At 41.5% G+C, this 21,347-nt stretch overlaps 1 protein-coding gene across 1 annotated transcript; it reads right to left on the bottom strand.

Moving 5' to 3' along the window:
• Positions 1–1,620: 1,620 nt before the first annotated feature.
• On the bottom strand, positions 1,621–19,513 carry LOC134618790 (synaptophysin-like). The gene is made up of 8 exons (XM_063464357.1): positions 19,416–19,513; positions 12,691–12,756; positions 8,658–8,782; positions 8,173–8,371; positions 7,909–8,100; positions 5,075–5,290; positions 4,617–4,697; positions 1,621–3,548 (listed from the first exon to the last, which is right to left on the bottom strand). The coding sequence occupies exons 1-7, from the start codon at positions 19,431–19,433 to the stop codon at positions 4,632–4,634; spliced, it is 882 nt and encodes a 293-aa protein (XP_063320427.1). The 5' UTR covers positions 19,434–19,513; the 3' UTR covers positions 1,621–3,548; positions 4,617–4,631.
• Between the last annotated feature and the right edge of the window lie 1,834 nt (positions 19,514–21,347).

Genomic DNA, 21,347 nt, shown 5'->3' with positions numbered 1-21,347 from the left:
TTCAATCATTCAATCGTGCAGTTAACATTAATGGACGGTTCCGTTTTCAAACATATTCTGCCTTATCTCACCAACCGCACATTACAGTGTTACTTTAAAAAGCAACTTAATTAGAGGGATTAACTATTGTAGTATCCAAAAAACATTTAGATCGAAAAATCAAAAATTCAATATAACAGCTGCTTTAGGCTCGACCTGTTCATCAATAAAGAATAAAATATTCAGTCAGTGAACTTTATTCACATGATGAACTTGAGTGGCATCCCACTATTAATCCATAGACTTTAAAATGATGTTGGCTCACCCTTTGCAGCTATAAGAGTTTCAACTCTTCTGGGAAGGTTTTTCCACAAGGTTTTGGAGTGTTTATGGGAATTTTTGACCATCATTCCAGAAAAACATTAGTGAGGTCAGACACTGACCTGGCCTGGTTCACAGTCTCCGCTTCAACTGTTCTGGTGGGTTCAGGTCAGGACTCTGTGCAGGCCAGTCATATTCTTCCACACCAAACTCTCTCACCCTTGTCTTTCTGGACCTTACTTTGTTCACTGGTGCGAGGCATGTTGGAACAGGACCACCAGACTCGTCCATTGCTAGATGGAGAAGAGTGATTCGTCACTCCAGAGAACATGTCTCCACTGCACTAGAGGCCAGTGTGCTTTACACCACTGCATCTCACCCGCTGATGTAAGGCTTAGGTGCAGCTGCTCAGCCATAGAAACCCATTCCATACGGACGTTTCTTGAGCTAATCTGAGGGCAAATAGGAGTTTGGACGTCTGTAGTGACCGACTCTGCACCTAGTTGGTGACCTCTGTGCGCCTCAGTACCTGCTGACCCTGTTCTGTGATTTTACGTGGCCTACCACTTCATGGGTGTTGTTCAAAAATCACTTTCACTTTCATATAATACTGCTATCAGCTGACTGGAGTATTTAGTAGAAACAAAATTTCATGACCAGACTTGTTGCACAGGCGGCATCATATCACAGTACCACGTTGGAATTCACCAAGGTCAGAGCGAGCCGTTCTTTCACGAATGTTTGTAGAAGCAGTCTACATGCCTGGGTGCTTGATTTTATACACCTGTGGTCCTGGAAGTGACTGGAACACATCAGAATCTGAGCAATGTTTCCTGCACCCCGATGAATTTATGCCACAAAGAATTAAGGTAGCACCAAAGACAAAAGGAGGTCCAACAGGGTACTAGCACTTTGAATGGTCAGAGTAGAAAGCACTATATAGAAGTATTGGTATAAAAGTAGCTGTCCATTTACCAAGTATCTATTTAAGCGTCTAGCACAGGGGTGGGCAACTCCAGGCCTCGAGTGCTGGTGTCCTGCAGGTTTTAGATCTCACCCTGCGTCACACATGTGAATCAAATGATTGTTCATTACCAGGCCTCTGGAGAACTTCAAGACATGTTGAGGAGAACATTTAGCAATTTGAATCAGCTGTGTTGGATCAAGGACACATCTAAAACCTGCAGGACACCGGCACTCGAGGCCTGGAGTTGCCCACCCCTGGTCTAGCATGTGCATTTCCCATATAGTGTCCTTTTCTTCCCCGTTTCATTTCCCCTTCATTTGCTCACTCGACTGTATAAAGACACAAAATCAGACTGAGATGAGTTTGTCGTTTATTGAAACTTTCCATTGAATAAACACAGCAGGGGGAATTGGGTTGGGGATGTCTCCATAGCAACAAGTCACACACATCATCACTGTCAACACCATCGCCATGGTTACTGATGCCGAGTAGACTATTGTGACACAAGAGGACACATCACAAAGGTGGAGAAGAGGAAGATGAAGAATAAAGAGGGAGGGTAAAAAAACAAAACAAAACAAGGAAAGAAAGAAAAGTGAATGGAGGAGAAATAAAAGCATAAAAGATGAGAGAAAGGATAAAAAGAGCCAATGAAGTAGTATGGACAGGTAATGGTCTCACACACACACAAACACACACGCGCGCACACACAGGAAACAGGAAGTAGAATCACACTGATCTTCAGATACTGAACGACACGAGCAGTAAACACGTCACCATGCGGGAGGAAGATACCGACGCTAAAAACAGCTTCACTTTCAAGAAAAACAACCCAAGAAGAAGAAGAGGAAGAAGCATCACTTTTTTATAGACCCAGAACTTTCCAGAAAGACTCGATTGGCTAACAGAAGACAAATTAAAATAAATGTAAAAAACAATTGCAACATTTCAAAGTAGCTCGCTGACAGAAGCATCCATCTGAAGATTTAAGCCAATAACTGAGATCAACATGTGAGTCATGGAGGAATCTTAACTGAATTTTGTGCTCTGATTTTCACATCACCACCATTTAGAATGGGAAAAGTGAGTTTCCAAGTGGGGAAATTTACCCTGCCATTGAGTTGTAGACTCATAGCACAACAACTTGTATCAGGATGTAATTATCAGGTAAAGATATTTATCGTGTACTGGAAACAGCTGTTGCTTAAAACCTCTGATGATCCAAAAAGCTTGTGAACAAAGCAAAGTCAGAGGCTTTGCATAAGTCAGTCCAAATAATTATCCCATACTTAGTCTTCCATTCGTTTGTCTCTCTTTAGGCTCCCCGCCTCCAAAAGCCCACCTTCACTTTCTAATTGGTTTAAATCTGGAAGCCCTTTGAGGGGCAGTGAATTGTACTGCCTGCTCCTGATGGGCGTTTCCATTGATGGCATCATAGCAGTACATCGAAATCATCAGATTGGTCTTAGCCGAGTTTAGACCCAAAGTAGAAGCCAGTAGAATCAGATCTGGCTTAGTTTTAGCGGCGGTGATCGGCCAGATGGACGTTTCTGCAGCTGGAATGTAACACACAGCAGATCGAAGCTCGGCTGAGCCCATTAAACACACAAACTGTGCAAACTGTAATGACGAGGGGCCATTTTGGATCCAGTTTCCACCGGGCGTCACTGTGATGCTGTAGGCCGGACTGGGTTTTACTACGTGCCCAGATTGACATCACTTCCTGTTTGATATTTACATGCAGCGGGGAGGTGATGTTTGCAGACGCTCTGTTAGTTTGTTTAATGTGGTTCTCATTTTGGTTTAAATCTGGTTTTCATTGGATTTTTCTCAGTGTGGACCCAGTCTCAACAGCTTCACGATTGGCTGGTGTGAATCTGGTTTGCTGATGTAAGGAGGCAGGGCATAAAACTTTGGGCAGGGCAGATCAATAGGAAACAAGAAACATTTCAGTCTATATTATATATCTGTTCATAGTGATATCTATACAACACAAACATACATTCTCTCCACAGATTAATTAATATGAATAACTCTTATCAACATCGTCACTGGTTTCAGGTTTCTATTCGTCACCGATGTCTTGGTGGATTCTTCAAGTTGTGGATTTATTATCTATAACTCTCTTTTTTAGTCATTTACACATCAATTCATTGTAGTGAACATCTAACCCCCCCTTTCCCCTCATCCCTCCCCCACCCCACCCATTAACTTTGCAGCCAGGAGTGTCACATTGTGGGCTGGTTGCAAGCGACCCACTGTTGGTTCACTCCGACTTGTCCTGTGAAGGAAAGACAAATGGAAAAAATCTGATTAAATAAATAAAAAAAGCTGCTGGCTTTTTTCAAATGACCTTCATTCACCGACGAGTCTTTTTGAAAAAGCAACATTAACCTTGAGTTTAATGTTTTGCGTCAGTGACTAAAAACTAATCCTCATCCTGGAGAAACCAGAAACAAAAATACAATATTTAATCTTTTAACATTTACAGTCAAATCCCTAAAAATAGCGAGAGAAAATAAACGAGGATGACATCTTAGTCCCCCTATAGAGCCCCAAACATTTCACAACATTCCTACGCATGAATATGAAGCTTTACCTTCATGATTGTTTCAATAAATACACAGCAGATGAGCACAGTATTAGCTCACATATTTAAAGATGTGAAAAAACATTCTGATAGAGGTCCTTGGGTTTGGTTAATTGGCAAAACTGCAGTTCCATTAATGGCCACTTGAGGCAGACTCCAAAAATCAGCCAATCCCCAGAGACTGCTGTGTTAAAGTGTCCGGGTTCACATGAATAAAATAAAAATAAAGTAAAAATCATGTTTAGAGGCTGGTACAAAGCCTGAGCATTCATTAAATATATTTTTGGATATTGTGATAGAACAGTAGAGAGCAGACAGGAAATCTAGGAGAAAAATGAGGGGGAAGATGAACAGTAAGTGGCCTTTAGGTGGATTCCACTCTGGACCTTTGTATTAGCCTTATGGTGTATGGGTTACCTACTCAACCTGGTAAACTGAACTGGGACCCTCTTGTATTTTTAACTAAACTGAGAAATATGATGGCTCGATGTGAGGGATGTGCCATCAAGAGGTTTGCTCTTCAGTTTTGGTGAGTGAAATTCTAGTGTTTTATTAGTCTGTTAATAATTGGAAGATATCTGTGTGCATGCTTTGCACCTAGCTGATGTCGTCGTACTGCAACCTCAGTTTTAAATATGGAAACTTCTGACTCCAAGAAACAGAAATTATAGGGCCCAACATACTAAAAGTGATGCTCCAAATTGAACTTTCAACTTAAATACAGCAAGGAGGCACTTCACTAAGCCTCCATAATCTCACCTTCTTCCTGTCAGCTCACATCTGGTTGGAGAAGGAGGTGGGCGCCCCCTGCTGGCCATAGCCCTGACCATACTGCGCTTCCTGGACGACAAAAAATAAAAAAATAAAAAAATACATAGGATGAATTCAGCCTGCAATTCAGTTTTCTTGATTAATGATCACTTATTTTGTTTGTAAAATGTCAGACTCAAAGACTAAAATTCAATCTACAGTCATGGGCAGCAAATTGTTTCTGTTTTAAACAATTATCATATACATTAATTATCACATATAATGTAATTAACTGACCCATCATCTGAATAGCAGATGTTACAGATGTCTGTTCTGATCAAACAGGTCATCAGGAGATGAATTATGTTTCAACCAAAATCACATCACGTAGTCACAAAGCTTCAGCTAAACTCTTCCCTTGAGGTTCCAGGTTTGACCTTACCAGCATCATCAGTGCGTCTGCTCACCTGGTTGTATCCCTGCTGGCTGTAGTCAGGTTGGTAGCCTCCCTGGTTGCTGGCATACGGGTCTTGCTCATAGGCTCCCTGCTGGCCATAGGCATCGGGTGCGGCAGGCTTGCCCTCAGGAGGCGGAGCCCGCATGAAGGGAGCGATGATGCCCGTCTCCTTAAAGACGAACCAGAGGTTTCCAACCCACAGGATCAGGTTAATGAAACCAAATGCCTGCAAGAGGAGAGGGTGAGGGTTATCACGTCATTCTCTGTTACCAAATTCAGATTCTGATAGAAGTGCCAAGAGCTGCACTTCCTCCAATGGCCACTTCTGCAAAACCTAGTCAATCCCAATAGACTCCCATGTTAAAATAGCTTATAACTTTGCAGTTGAATGCATCAGTATTTTTTTTATATAGCACAGATTCACAACAGTCACCTCAAGGTGACCTCAAGGCAAAAACCCTACAATATTAGAAACAAACCCCAAAAGACAGACGACCTACTATGAGCAAGCACTTGGCCACTTGGCAACAGTGGGAAGGAAAAACTCCCTTTTGACAGGAAGAATCCTCTGGTGGAACGATAGAGGGCTGCGACAGCTTAGGAGTGAGAAGAGGCAGGCAGGACAAAAGACAGAAATTCACCTGTTTTAGGTGAATGGAGATAACTCAGCCATTTAAAGTATATTATGGCTTTAAGTTTTGCATTATTGGGTTGAGGCCTCACTGAGTGACTAAATATAGCAAATGCAGTCTTCAGTGCTTTAAGAGTTTCTTTCAGCTCCAAGAGGTTCCCAAATCCACCCTCATTTGATAAAGAACTGATTTTCTTTTCTTTATTTTTTTTTAATGCCAGATGCCATTCCTGACACAGTCTTCTCAGGGATTCAGGGGAACGTGTTAACCGCTAAACCGTGGAGCCACGTTTCAGATGCAGAAATAGTTGTGTCTAAAGGCTTCTACCATCCAAAGTACAAACAATAACTGAAAATAAACTGTCTTCACTAGCTTAAGTTAGCATCCCAATTAATAAAAGTAAATCATGGAGGCACCTTGAAATTTAGGGGCATAAAGTTTTTTTTTTTTTTTTTTTTTTTTAAATCTTCATGTATTTAGGTTACAGTAACAGGGAGCAGGGTTGACGGTGAAGATGAAAAGAACAAGATCAAAATCAACATCCTGTCTCACGATCAATCATCTAAAGCAACCGACAGTGCACAAGATAGGTGAAGAGGAGCCCAGGCAGGGTGGAGCGGGCGGAGACGAGTGTCAGGGGTGATTTGTGACAGAAGGGTAGCAGCAAGAGAGAAAGGGGAGGTTTACAAGATGGTAATGACACCTGCTATACTGTATGGTTTGGAGACAGTGGCACTGACAGCAAGACAGGAGGTCGAGCTAGGTGTGACCAAGATTAGAAATGAGTCCATCAGAGGGACGGCTCAGGTCGAGCGGTTTGGAGACAAAGTCAGAGAGGCAAGGCTGAGAGGGTTTGGGCATGTACACTGATCGACTGAAACTGATCAATGATCAGCTGATCGGCATTGCTGTCTTGTTTGTTTATCGCCCACTATGCACCAGAAAGAGGAAACCAGCGGATGTCGCGCTAAACAACAGCAGCACGTTTGAGGTTGATCAGCTGTTGTTAGAATTTATTTAATATTAATTTCTAGTATCAGCTGATGTTTGCTGGAGCCACAGCTGTAAAAGCTGCTGGTCATGATGCCGGTTTGGATATGTGGTGAGAGGGAAACATGAAGATGAAACCAGGAGATGTCCTTACTGAATCATCAGAGCTGAACAGGTGATGGAGAAACAGGTTTACCTTTAAGGTGGCGTGAATGGTTTGAAGGGAAGTTATGAACTGTTTCTGAGAGACAAATAACACCAGGATCCTTTTCTAAGTAGCTGACAGCTGGTAACTGTGCAGGGGCGGGTCTAGCAAAGTTTTGCCAGGGGGCCAGGTAGGGCATTAACAGTGAAAGGGGGCCACAAAGAAATACTTTTCTTTCTTATTCTCATTTAAAATGTCTCGCTTTTAATGAATAATTATCTGAATCTTACAACCAAAGTTTTTATCTGATGTAAAATGTATAGAAATCATACATATACCAACAAGACAGTATACAGTGTCACAACAGCGTTTGTTTTCATTCAAAGGCTTTATGGCTTTTCCTGTAATACCTTGTGGGCCGGTCTCTAGTCAAAATGCCCAGGCCGATTTTTTTGTCCCAGTCCAACCCTGATTATATCTGAAATCTTGCTTCTTTGACATGTTGGAAACATTTTTTGAATCTCTCATTAATCTTAAGCTCGAGTTGAAGACTACTGGATTTCCTTTTTTAAGCCCGCTTCTTCTGTTCTAACTGCTCATGAGATCCTCTTGAGGTGCTGTTATGACCCAGGTCATTGTTTCCATGTGGTACTGTCACTTGCCACACCAGAGGGGGGCGTTGTTTGTACTCTGTGATGTTTGTGTTATGTAAGTTTCCAGGTGAAGGCTGACCATCGGTGGAAGATGGAATGAGGCCAGCTACAAATTGGGACCTGACTAGGCCGGCAGCCCCTCCTGCTTCCTGTTTCAAGCGAGAGTCTCTTACCTACTCTGTCATCAGGCAAGTCGTCAGGGTCACACCTTGGCTCATGTGAAAGAAGTCCAGTTTCTTTTTACTCGAGTGCTTAAGACTCTCATGCCCTGGATGACTCAGAAGCTACAGACATTTCTCAGTAATATTCTGTGCTTTATAGGGGTCAGTACTGACATTCTAGTATTGTAGTATCCATGAACTTCTCAAAGTTTCCCCGTCCTATGGCAAGACTCAGATGTGCTCAGGCCCAGTGAAAGTCTTACCACAGAGGTGTTCAATCCAGACATAACCGGGTCGTGGACTTCACGGCAGCTGTTCTCATCCTCTTTACAGGCGGGGATCATAGTGATGACTTCATCCGGGTTGGTCGCAGTCTTTACGTCGGACAGACCTTTGGCCCAGGCTGCCGAACTCACCAGCCACATGAAGGCAAACACTCCAGTGACTCCCAGGTCCTGAAACGGCACAAAGACAGAGTGAGGGAGGTTTTTCAGAGGTCAACTGGGAAGTCGGGTGGCTGTACTTACGATCAGTGGGCCCTTGTTGTTCTCCTTGTACTTTTCAAAGAAGAAGACGTAAATGCTGAGAGCCGCCGTAGAGTACAGGAAGGCGAAGACGCCGATGGTGACAAAGAATTCGGCCGAGGAGGAGTAGTCGCCAACCAGGAAAATCGGTTCTTTATTCTCAGACTTACAGGTGGGGGCATGAAAATACTCCTGGTGGAGTCTGACAGAGGAGTTTAAAGTTAGTGAAGGTGAAGATAAAGTAAAGTTGGCAAGAAATACAACATTTGGTTCAGACATTGGTGACCAACAAGAACTAATACACAGTTAATAACTTTAGAGCTCCGACAGTCACACCATCTGGTCAAAACACCCCTCAAAGCTTTGGACCCAGGGGTCCTGCCTGAGGAGCATTTATAAATAAAATTGAGCTGAAAGAAGTTTAAACATTTAATTTTTATTTAATATTTTTTAGTTTCAGAGTTTATGGCGTCTGTGCGTGTTCTGACCTGAAGGGATACTCAAACTCCACCTCTATTTTCAGGTCGCTCTGCGTCCGGTTCTTGCACTCCACCGCAATCTTGAACATCCCGGAATAACTGCCACAGGTGGAGAAGGCGAAGATGGCGAAGAACTGGGGGAGGAAGAAGGAGGAGCAACAACACATTACAAGCATTACTCGCACCAGTGGTATCCTCCTGTATGTGGCATAGCACAGCATTTTCATCTGACTCCTAAAGTTGTTCCAGGTTCTAATTTCCATTTCCTTTTAGTCTGACCAAAATCCAAAACACTGATGTATTCATGGTTTTGCAGGTCACTCTTTTTGACTCAACAGACTAGAAAAAAAAATCATGATTATATCACAAAGAGACTGAAGACTTCTTTGCCTCCAAGAGGAGAAGCTGTGTTTTTTAGAGAAGGTTATTTAGGTTCATTAGGACGGCAAGGCTTAATTAATTTTTTTTATTAATAAATACATTCAGCACTTGCAGGCAGATTTCTACAATTGCTCAAATATTGCACTGAATTTAGCAACACTAAACTGTTACATGCATTTATAGACTTGCTTTAGGATGAAGAACCTGACATGATTGTGTCACCTGACCTTTGACCTGCAAACAGCATCCTCAGTAAAAACAATTCTCCATGGACGTGACCTTCCTGTGGCTAAAAATCGCTGCTATTTTTAAAAAAACAAAAAACAAAACATATATATGCAGTTCTGCTGAAGCAGAGGAGGCGCTGGCTCCTGCAGGATGATGACTCATTATCACGTCTATGTTTAGTGACTCAGTGCGAAGCTTTGCATATCAGACAGGAACCGAACCAACAACCGCCTCGGCCTCACACAGCTGTGCACACCGACTTCAGCGGCCTGATGAAAACAGGCTTCACGTTGAGTCAGCGGGAGGAACTTGGTGACGTTTTTATGTGTGATGTCACTGATTTCCCCACCTGCTACAGAACGTGGAGGAAAGTGAAGCCAGGGTCATCATTAAGATGTTCGCAGCCTTGCGCAGGAAGATCCAGAAGATTTATTTTCATCGTCTTGTATCCAGGAGTCAAAGTTTAAACTCCTGTATGTATAATATGATGTGGTTTGTAAGGAGGTCTGCAGTTTTTACTAGTTTTTTTTTTTTTTAAATTTCCAAACCCCTTATAGTCCCCAATCATGGGGCGACCACTCTACCTACTGCTCTTCCTGCCCCTGTGATTGGGGGCAGGGATAGGGATTTTGTGATTGTTCTGCTTTTACCTGCTGATAACTAAAAACCTGACACTCAGCACACCTACTTTGAACCAGGGTAGATATGTTACTGATATGTTAGCTGTTGCCACATCTGTAGACACCAGCTGTGATGCTCTTCTAGCCAACACTCAGACACATGTGTGAGGACCAGCAGTGAGGCTCAAACAGCTGAGTCTTTGATGAACCGCTGCTTCGACTGTCCCCATTTTCCCATAAATTTGCCATAAAACATCCACACAATTCTGAAAATTCACACTTGGTCCTCGCAAGGAGGCTGCATGAGCCCACATCCACGTTGCCAAGTAGGGATTGGGCCGTCTGACTGTGACCATCTGCTCAGTCAGTGTGTGGGTGTGCGATATTTAATACCATACATACAGTACTGAGAGCTGAAGCTGTTACATCACTTCACATCCAGTCTTCGGCATCTCAGTGGAATTTGTGAATAAGCCATTTCCTTGTTCTCTGATGGTTTAGAAAAGGTTTTATGTTTTCAGACTTGTTTTATAGAGTTGGTCTGACAATGTAATACGACATATATATGAAGTTAAGTCAACATTCGCCCTGTCAGCCAGTGTGTGAAGGTCAGCCTGGACTGAGATTTAGCAGATTTTTTTTTTGGGACGTCCATCTAACTAAACGCTCACATTTAATCTGAGGTATTGAGTCACACTGGCTGAGACCTCCCATGTTTTATTCCCCGTTTCTCCTGGTGAAACATACAGTGATCTACACAGACAGCACTTTCAACAGGATCTGTAATCCCTGATGAAGCTATCAGTGTCAGATCTCTCCTACCTGCTAATTAAATCATTAAGACAACCGATCTCAGGGCACCGTGTCTATTCTTGTTTTCAATCTTCGCAGATGTCTGTACCTGAGACCCTCTGTTATCAATGTGGGATGTCGAAACGGTTACATACAACACATGAACATCGCTGCTGCTAAAAATATGATCATATTATAAACAAAGAACCACGACCAGGGATTCTTTTGATGAGTCTGGTGTGAAAATGTAGATAAAAGGAGACGTTTCATATGCTAAAGCTTGTTTTGAGCAGATACTTATATCAGATGATGAAATGACTCCTGAAATTTCACTGAAAATTCATTTCAAGTTGTTTTTTTTCCCCCCAGTGAACAATCATAAATCAGATCAAACAACCAGGGGTACCGGTGCTTGTTTCTGCTACTGTAACATAGTTTAAATTATGATACATCCCATGATGCTGAAGCTCACTGAGTTTTTTGTAATGAAAACTTTAATACATCTGGAAATTTCATGTGTATATCTCCTGCACCTATGAAGTTATGAGGTCCCAAAAGTGTTTTTTTTAAAAACCCTCCAGACTGAGCTGATGTACGAGGTTTTATCCACAACGAAAAACTAAAAGAAGAGCGGATCGAGCGGAGCCGTACACTCAATATTAAACAGTTTAACTATTGTTGTAATGAATGAAACCACCAAGTTAAATGTTTAGAAAACACCACATACACCAAAGCACAGGGAAAAAACCCAACATTTTAAACCACAACACTCTCCCTACAGCGCCCCCTGCTGTGTGGATGCTGGCATCTACAATTTATTTCAAAATAAAACCAGAAGGTTAGCTCGTTAATAGTAGGAGCTGAATCATACCTGCAGTTTTAGCAGCTTAAAGGCTACAAACATAGTAATAAAACTGATAAAGCATCAGATTTTTATGTCTGTGAAGGTTCTCAGTCATCCAGGTCATCGTAGTCAAAGGAGTTTGCAAAGGAAAGCGTCTGGACTTCTTTAAGTTGCTTGAAGACGTTTCACCTCTCATCCGAGAAGCTTCTTCAGTTCTAAGGTCAAATGGTGGAGAGTCCCAGATTTAAACCCAGTGGGAGTATCCCCCCAAAGAGAGACAAAGGACCCCCTGGTGATCCTCTAATCACATGAGCCAAGGTGTGAAAACGGGTGTGGGACCTAATCAGCCATCTGCATCTAAAGGATAAAGGTCACTCTTTCAAGGATGCCAATGTTCACATTTTGGACAGAGAGGACAGATGGTTTGAAAGAGGAGTGAAAGAAGCCATCTATGTCCACTGTGAGCGACCATCTTTGAACAGAGGCGGTGGTTTACGACACCAACTGTCTGCCATCTATAATCCAATTTTGAGTTCCCTCCCCAGACGCCTTAACGCCCACTCACATCCTGGGCCATCTGACCTCAGGAAATCGCATGATAAGGTGGGGTCAGGTTTCACAATGAGCTCACCCGAAACCCTGGCTGATTGTGACCCACACCCGCTTTCACACCTTGGCTCATGTGATTAGAGGATCATCAGGGGGTCCTTTTGTCCCTCTTTGGGGGGATACTCCCACTGGGTTTAAATCTGGGACTCTCCACCATTTGACCTTAGAACTGAAGAAGCTTCTCGGATGAGAGGTGAAACGTCTTCAAGCAACTTAAAGAAGTCCAGACGCTTTTCTTTGCAAGCTCCTTTGACATCAGATTTTTATGTTCTATTATATGTTTTTTATTACATGTCATGAATGTGTACTTTAAATATTAACATTAAAGCTGGTCAGCTGTTAAACAGAAGAAAATTATTCGTTCATACATGATCATGGATATGTGTGAATTGTGCTTTCATCTAAGGTGAACCATTAAACTCTGATGGTGTATGATGTTTCTGAGCTTTAAACAGGAACGTGAACTCAGCTCCGGGAGTTATACGTCCTTAAAAACTCTGGAGGACACAGTGCATCTGTGCTGTGGTTGCAGGTTTTTGTGGTGCAGCTGTTGGTCTGATGAACTCACCCATTCTAGGACCTTAATGAAGCCCAGAGGAACCTTCAGCACCCTGAACTGACCCTGGGCCACCAGCTGCAGACAGAAAGACACACACTGGTTAATTATGTTCATCTGAGCAGCCTGACGAAAGACGAGCACGCGGATCTCCTGCTGTTCAGGAGCACTTTCACTCAGGGCCAGAACATCATAAACAGCAGCATCATTTCTGCTAAATGAAACATTTGGAAGAAAACTTTACAATTTCCCCAAAATATTTCCAAACTTTTCTGTACTTTAAAACCGTCCTAGAAAAACAAAAACAAGCAAACCAACATCTACAGACATGCTAAGTGGCAGAGAGGAGGTCAGCGTGGTTTGATGGACTTATTTCTATTAACCATCAATGACATGTTTAGACTTTCTATCGAGAGAAACTTTGAGCTCAACTGTTGTTATCAATAATAACGATTCACTGAGAATATTGGCAACATTAAAAAACATTCCCATCATACCGAGTCAGCTGACTTAATGAATGATTCAGACTGCAGGTCTAAAATGCAGACACTGGGAGTGGAGATGAGACCGTGATGATAATCTCATCATGCAATAAGTGACAGAATTTATCTGTATATAACATTTTTGTATGCACGTTATTCACAACTGCACAACTTACAGTAAAATAAAATTGGATTAAAAAAAAAAGTAGTTTCTTTATTGCAATAATCTGAACAGTTTTTCTTACGTTGTAGGAGACGATCTAACTGCACATGGAAACCCGCTGTTTGCTGTGTAATAGTCCTTCAGTCTTAATGATCCTTGCATGTGTTTCTGGATGTTCAAATGATTTTCCACTTCATTTTAGCTTTAATGAAAAAAGCTGGACTCATTTTCAGTTATCGGGAGAAGATTTGTTGTGCAGGGAAATTTTAAAAATGTCAGAGAACAACTTTGTTCTGATTCCAGAGCGTTTCAGGGACGTTATTCTACACGCAGGAATGAAGAAAAACTGGCAAATGTTTTTGGATCGTTTGAAAAATATTTGGAAGAATTCAACGCAGAAATCTTCAGAATTAACAGAATTGGATGTGAATGACTTAACAGATTTATTATGATTTTTGAGACTTTGATAATTATCCAATTACTTGAGAACAAATGCATAAAATTCTTTAAACATTGCAAAAATCATTGCCAGATTATCTGAAATCATCACCTCTTTTTCTGGGAACACTTTCATGTTTCAGCTTTTTGGCAGTGACTCAGTCACTGCTTTGATTCTTCTTCATTTAAAATGAGTTAAAAGAAAAGTTGATCTCTTGGATGAACATGTACCTAAACATGAATTATAATGCGTTCAATGTCACAATCCTTCATTTTAAATTGAACTTTAAAATCTTCATTTCAGATTTAAATACACATCAAGCACATCTTGCAAACAGACAGCATCATGCACCGTGTTCAAACAAACAGATCTATTCTTCCTCTCAGATTTCAACCTGCTGCTCGGCTCGTGGGATATTCAACACTCGCATAAAGGTGCCAAGGATAAGGTATTAAACAGGCTTTAGGGATATTATAGTATTACATTCATTACCAAACATAACTGCAGACACACTTATGGCTCAATAAAAGAATAAAAACAAGCAAAAAGTTATTTTTTTAATCAAATACAGTTAATTTCACTTTATAATGGCACTATTTTAACCCAGAATGACTTATTACTTTAAAAGGTTCTGTTTAATAATCAAAGTACTTCCAGTAAATTTTTATTTTATTGTATATTGTGACTTTACATTATAAAGTACCTTGAGACACATGTGGTGAACTAGCACTACTTTATATAAAACCAAAAAAGAGATTGTAAGCTTATCATATTAGGACTATAACACTGTCTCTGAGGTTGGTTATGACAGGCCGCCACTCTGACGCAGGGCTAATGAAAATATAATGAAGTAAAAATAAACAACAATGGAAAAACAGGAATTTATAGAATGCTTTTGCCTTCACCTTATATGCAGACATATTCCAGAAATGAAAGAGTGAAGACTGAAAGACTCAAATGTTGCAGATAACAGTTTAAAGCAGAATAAAAATGCACAAGATCCTTAACCGCAAATAGTAATTAATTAAATGCTGATATTTTAAACCGATTAATACTCAGACGGCGCTGAGGTCGACTCAGACTTCTAGGAGTTTTGCACTGGTCTGCCTGAGCGGGCTCATCTCAGGAGAAGTGATGCCAGAATCTGTTGTTAACATCCAATAAAACCAGCCAGCAGAGCTGAAATGATTGGTTACTGACAGTGACTCTGACAGTAGGAGGGAACATCGTTCAGTTGTTACCCTTCACAGTTAAACTGGAACTTTAGGGAATAAAGGTATTCCCTTTTCAGTATTTGTTTACACTCAAAAGAAGCTACAGGAACAGTCAGTAAACACCTGAATCTCATGGAAAACTGACTGACACGCTTCAGTGTGCAAGACGGGAATTTGTTCCGTCTCCATTGGTGACGTGCAGTACGGGAAGCTCCACAGGGGACTGAGCCGTCTCCATTCCTGTTCACCTCGTACCTGAGACATCAGAACTGAATAAACTGATCAGGAAGGCGGGCTCTGTGATTGGCTGCAGAGTGGACACATTTATCCATCAACTGCTGTAACACAGCAGTTGAGGTAGCAGACAAACCGCCGATTTAATTTTAAAAAGTGATGCACAGCGCAGTAATTTAGTCTCCATGGCAATGTGCCACTCTCCACCATGTTGTGAAGTTTTTTGCTTGGCAGTTTGTGCGTTCCTGCTGAAACACCAGCACCATTTAATCAGCAACTTTAAAATAAAATGGCTTCTCAAACTAGAGTCTGTTCGTCCCACCAGACCAGAATCCCAACCTTTTGCACACCTACGGGTCATAAAAAAGATTCCCCGACTTTGCTTCCCTTCAGGTAAAAACATTTCTTTCATTATTTTACAGATGTTCCCCATCCAACACAGACCACAGATCAGGGTTCCCAAAGGCTGTGGCACATGGGTGAGCCTCGGGACTTTGTGTCAAACATTACAACATCTGTATAAAATATTGGCAACCACCAGTGCTACTAGTGCTGGGCGATATGGAAAAAATATTTATCACGATATGAATTATTTTATATCACGATAACGATATATATCACGATATACCACCTGACCTGTGGTCATCTGGAAAGTATGCAGTCTGTAAACAGCGAGTGGAGAGGGTGCAGTCTTTGTTTTGAGTTACTGTAAAGTATGTCGCAAATCCGGGTGCATGTAAAGCAGCACCATGTTGCAAAACCACAAGACAGTTTCTTTGCGAAAAATATCATTTTTTTATACTTTATTTTCTCTTGCATAAAGTTCAGAGTATGTATAGTGAGAAGACAACACTAATATATTTGCACAGGCTATTTAACCCTTTAAGACCTACCATAGAACCAAGTCCGCCAGAGCTTATCTTTACATTTATTTATTTTGAGTGTCTTCATAGTTTTATTTTTGAGATACACAAATTTTTATATATAAATGAAAATAAATTAATGCAAATTTGCAAAAAAACAGCATGTGCATCAAAATAAACTATTTCCAACAGTGTAATTTGACTTCTAAGCATCCCAGAAACGATACAGAAGAGCATAAAGTCAAACATGACTTTTAAAAACACCAACATAGACTTTGAAGCTTAAAAAACTACATTTTCCGCGAAAGTGACGTCACTTCCGGTTTCGGACAGGTAATGGCGGACATGCGAGAGTTCGTGCTGACTTATATTCCAACTAGGAAGTGTTATGAACAGCTGATCGGATCGGCAAAGCCTGTTTCTGGAATATCATGGTTTTTGTTGCTGGAAGTGCTTTTTATGCAATTTTTGCAAAGCTATATGTGGAAGAAAACCGTGACCTAGGGCAAGCTAATGGAATAAGATGTAAGTACAACCCCTACGGTTTCATATGCAAAAAAACCAAACATTATTGCGCTACCTTACGTGGTTACAGTTCTACAGGGATTTAAAAATAGTTAGGGAAAACGGAGTGTGCCTGCTCCGACCGGTTGTAAAGGGTTAATGATATATTTTATGTAATAATTTGTAAAATTCGGGTTAGAAACGATAGAAACGATAGAAGACAAATGGCACGATAGACACTTTTCTATCGTCCACACGATATATATCGTCATATCGCCCAGCACTAAGTGCTACCCCTCAGCCTCCTAATAGACATAGCTATGGTTTTTCACCTTAAGGTCGAGGTCACCGAGACTCGAACTCATGAATGGTTGTTAGTAAATGGGCTAATATGTTGCCTCATTCTGCATTCACAAACTTCCATGCTGCTCGCCCGCCCGTCAGTGAGACGACAATGCCCCATCAGCCTTTTACAGCCGAGGGGTAAAAAGGTCACAAGCTCAGAGGAGGATAACCAGATACTGCAGCCATGCAATCTGCAGTGCCGTCATCTGACCATGTAATCAAGAGGAGAGCTGAAAATATTCCAGATATGATATGAAATCCATTTCCCACAAATATGAAATGATGCTCAAAATTTTGGACAACGTGCTTGAAAACCACCTCCACAAACAATAGCGCACTCCTTTGAGATCTAAAATAGACTGCGCAGGATCATAGCCACGGGTTTTTGGACTCATTTGTAGCCATCTGGTTGCAGATGGAAAGTGTTTGCTTTCTGGGATGTGGTTAACATGGCACAAAGCTATTTTATTATTATTTTTTTCAACCTCAAAACAAGATCTTTTTTGTCAAAAACAAGTGTGAAAATGGTGAACATACACATCCTTCAGCCTTTACCCTTCCTCACCTGGAGAGATTCTTCTTCTTCTGAAGCACATCATAGCACGCTGAAAAAAAGACTAGAGTACTGCTAGGCTGTTAAATTTAATGCACTGGGAGTACAAATGTGTTTTTAAACCACCATCATGTCAAACACATGCTGTGATGGGCCCGAAAGGTAGCTCAGCTTTACCGGCAAAAAAAAAAAAAAAAAAAGGGGCATCAGCTAGAAATGTGTGAAACTGGACATCTGTACAAGCTGCTGTGGTCTGTAATAAAAAGCATTTCTGGGCCCCTGATTTTTTTTATTTTGTGCATCGTGTGAATATTAAAATATTAAAGGGGACCCATTTTTTCCTCATGTCCAATGGCATATTTTTATTGTTGGACACTAGTAGAGTGACTGTGCAAGATTCACAGAGTTTACAATGGTCCTTTTATGAGAAACAATCCAGCTTTATGCGCCTCCCCTTTGACCAAAACGGAATATTTGGGCCTCTGTGCTGGCAGCCAGAGCAGACCGTATCAGGGATTTCCCCTCTTTATGATACAAACAAGCCAAGAGCAGAAAAAAAGCCCTCACACCAAATGTTTTAGAGCTTCTCCTTCACAGAGATCATCACATAGGCTCAACTGGCCATATTTAATCTGAGCACCCAGGAGTGTAACATTTATTTATGACAGAGTCAGGAAAAGCAAATGTGTCAGTTATATTTTTACATTAAAACATATTCTGGGAACAGAAATCGAGGATTTAAGAGTTTTCTGATTTTAATTTGTTCGTTTTAACCACCACAAGTCCATAAAAATATTAAAGACGAAACGAGCAGTAAAATCTGTAACCTCTGTAAAAATGCTGCCCCCTGGTGGTGGACATAGTTAAATTCTGCAGAGGGAAACTACAAAAACTGCGTTTAAACGGAGGGAGGTAAAAGTCTGGAGTTTGTTATGGAGCGTAACACAGAACACTCAGATATGACATCATTAATTAAATGCAAGCGATCAAAGAGGCCGACAGAAGTCAGCTTTGGACTGAAATCATGTTTGACACAGAACAGCTTTCATCAGCTTTCCCGGGCTTTTTTCTACTCTGTAGTTTAAAACACTAAAAATAAAAACAACAGCTGGATATGAAATATCGGGCTGTGATAGAAACTAACGGCGAAGCGATGCTGGCTTTTCTCTCGGTCTCCATCTTAAAAGGTAGCTGATGAAGAAGAGGAGGAGAAGGAGTAGGAGGAAGAGGAGGAGCAGCTGAATCATCTGGGTGAACTCGCTTAGACCCGGGTTAAATAACGCGGATCAGGTAGAAGGAAAACGGCGAGAGAAAAACAGATCCGGGCAGACCCGCAACATCATCAGCATCAGCATCCCGAGCAGAGAGGACGCCCTCCCCTCCCCCTCCTCCCCCGGCTGCCATTTTACAAGCCCAGACACACACACACACACACACACACACACACACACACACACACACACACACACACACACACACACACATCATTTCATCACGAGCGCACGGGGCTGCTGACATTTTCATGTTTGTGCGTTTTTGTTCCGGGCCTCCTGCAGACACCGTGGCGCAGGGATGGAAACCCCAGACAGCCGCTCCTGTTTCCAAACCTCCCGCAGTCCGCCTCACATCCCCCCCCCCCCCCCCCACCCCCCCCCACACACACACACACAGTGGCACAAACACACAAACATATGGACCACCATGAAGAACCGAGCCCGGTCCGGAGAGCCTCTCCCCTCCGTCTCTCCCTGTCCTCCTCCCGGGCATCCTCCGCCAGCTGTCGGAGCCGCCTCCTGCGGCCGACACGGAGATGCTTTACCGGGAGGCAAAATGCAAACAAATTCCGAACCGAAACACGAACACAACCCGAACCCTACAGCTGATCAACCCGCAGCAGACAGGTGAGATTAAAAAAAAAGGCGGATGTGGAGTGTTTGTACCTGATTTACGACGTCCATCCTGCAGAGTGTCGAGAGGACCGAGAAGATCTGGGAAGGGGGAGGCGTGAGGGGGGCTGAGTGGAGGGGCCGGGACTGTGTCTGAGTCCACGACATCATTTTATTTACTATAAACAAACAAAAACAAAGAAACATTTCAGATAAAAAAAACCCCCCATTAAATATGAATTAAAAAATAGAATTGTATTTATTTTATTAAATTAAAAATTTAGCTTTTATTTCATGGGTGGGGAGGGGGGGATTGCGTCATCACGGTAGTAGGTGGTGGTGACGTGCTTGTGATCATATGACCCGATACATGACGTATAAATGTAATCTGTAACGCAGATTTGTATTTTTATAACATTAAAACAAAAACCTCAGCTTGTTCATAATTTGATTTAACAGTTAATTCAAATAAACATTTAATGTTTACACAATTTAGGTACCAATATATGTAACAAATATGTTAATATTTGTTACATATATTGTAATGTAACAAATATGTTAATATTTGTAACAGCCTATAAATATAAGTAGATCTTAATCCTGAATCATTCAGTGGCTTTAATTCAGTTTTTGTCAAAGTTTAAAGCCAAAATTCTGACAGACATTCGTATTGCAGTGGCATTAATCCTGGTCCCTCTGTGCCTGTGGGAGCACTCCTATACAAATTTTCCAAAATGAAATTCAGAGTAGACATGGAACTGTTCCCATCAGTATCCACATGTAGACTGAGGTATAAACAACATCTTTGACTGCATTATGGAGTTTCGATACAACAATAACTACTAATAATTATTTGATGCTAGCCACCTGATGATTTTTGGTGTAATTATGCTGCAGTCATCCTGGTGTCAGTCAGAAGTCATGTGAGTCTGATAATGACCACAGTTAACAAAAATGAACATTGTGCTGTATTCAGAGACTTTAAGCTAGGACTGATTTTATTCATATCATAGTCCGTGAGAGTCTAGGTCTATTTTCTCAGTCTCCCGAGAAACTGCAAATATGAAGTCTTCTTTCATTTTTGCAGTTACTGGAGTCGCCCCCTGGTGGTCATTAAAAAGAATAAGACCTTACTTAAACCAGCATGCTACACATTTATCCTTTATTTACAGTCTGTGCCTCTCAGTCACCCCCCACCCTGCCACTCAGAGGTCATTATGATTAACATCATCATCACTTGTTGATTTGTTGAGAGATTGCATTAAGCTAGACGACTGAAGTTCAAAAACATTTAGGTCACTTCAGTAAGTCGGTGGTTTTGAAAGATGGTTATATTTTTAAGTTAAAGTAACATTGATTGCATTTAGTGGAATGATTCATTTAAAAAACTGGCTCTTTATAATCTTCATTACCAACAACCTTTTGCAAAAAAACATGTTCCTTTAATAAACTGTTGCACTCGTTTCCCTAAAACATGAAGAAATGTCGTGTGTCAAGACTTTTGCACAGCACAGTATCTTAAACAACCGTCACCCTGGTGTTCCAGCAGTACTCATCATGCAAAGCCACTGTTTAATCAATAAATAAAACCTCTAACAATTAGCACAGCTGGAAAGTGTGCTGCTGATTAAAGGTACCACTTATGACTTCCTGCTATGGTGTGTACTACTCCCTTCACAGAAGAGAAGACACAGGCTTTAACCCGACCTGGTGCGTGCTGACCAAGAAGACAAGAAGTCTACAAGAACCAAATGGTGCTGCTCGTGAAGGGAGTAGTGTGTACAGGTGGTATGTTGTATTCATTTTGAGGGGGAAGTTTTTACTGCATGGAGCTGTTGACCATGACGTCATAATTAAACCCATAAAGGCTGATGTGCCAGACACTCATCGGTGTGTGCAAGCATCTCTGGTTAGCATTTTAACTCAGTGTTTTAGTTTTTTTTATTTATTCAAATCCAGTATGTACTCCCCTAAAGATATTACATA

Source organism: Pelmatolapia mariae, linkage group LG20 (assembly GCF_036321145.2).
Source record: "Pelmatolapia mariae isolate MD_Pm_ZW linkage group LG20, Pm_UMD_F_2, whole genome shotgun sequence".
NCBI lineage: Eukaryota > Metazoa > Chordata > Actinopteri > Cichliformes > Cichlidae > Pelmatolapia > Pelmatolapia mariae.
This window is presented reverse-complemented; position numbering and strand designations above follow the sequence as displayed.

Bases quoted from the DNA above. Each gene is read 5' to 3' on its own strand.
- LOC134618790 (XM_063464357.1), bottom strand. The intron at 8,101-8,172 runs GTAAGTACAGCC...GTGCCGTTTCAG, and splicing joins ACAACAAGGGCCCACTGATC to GACCTGGGAGTCACTGGAGT. The intron at 4,698-5,074 runs GTGAGCAGACGC...TTTGTCGTCCAG, and splicing joins GCCAGCAGGGATACAACCAG to GAAGCGCAGTATGGTCAGGG.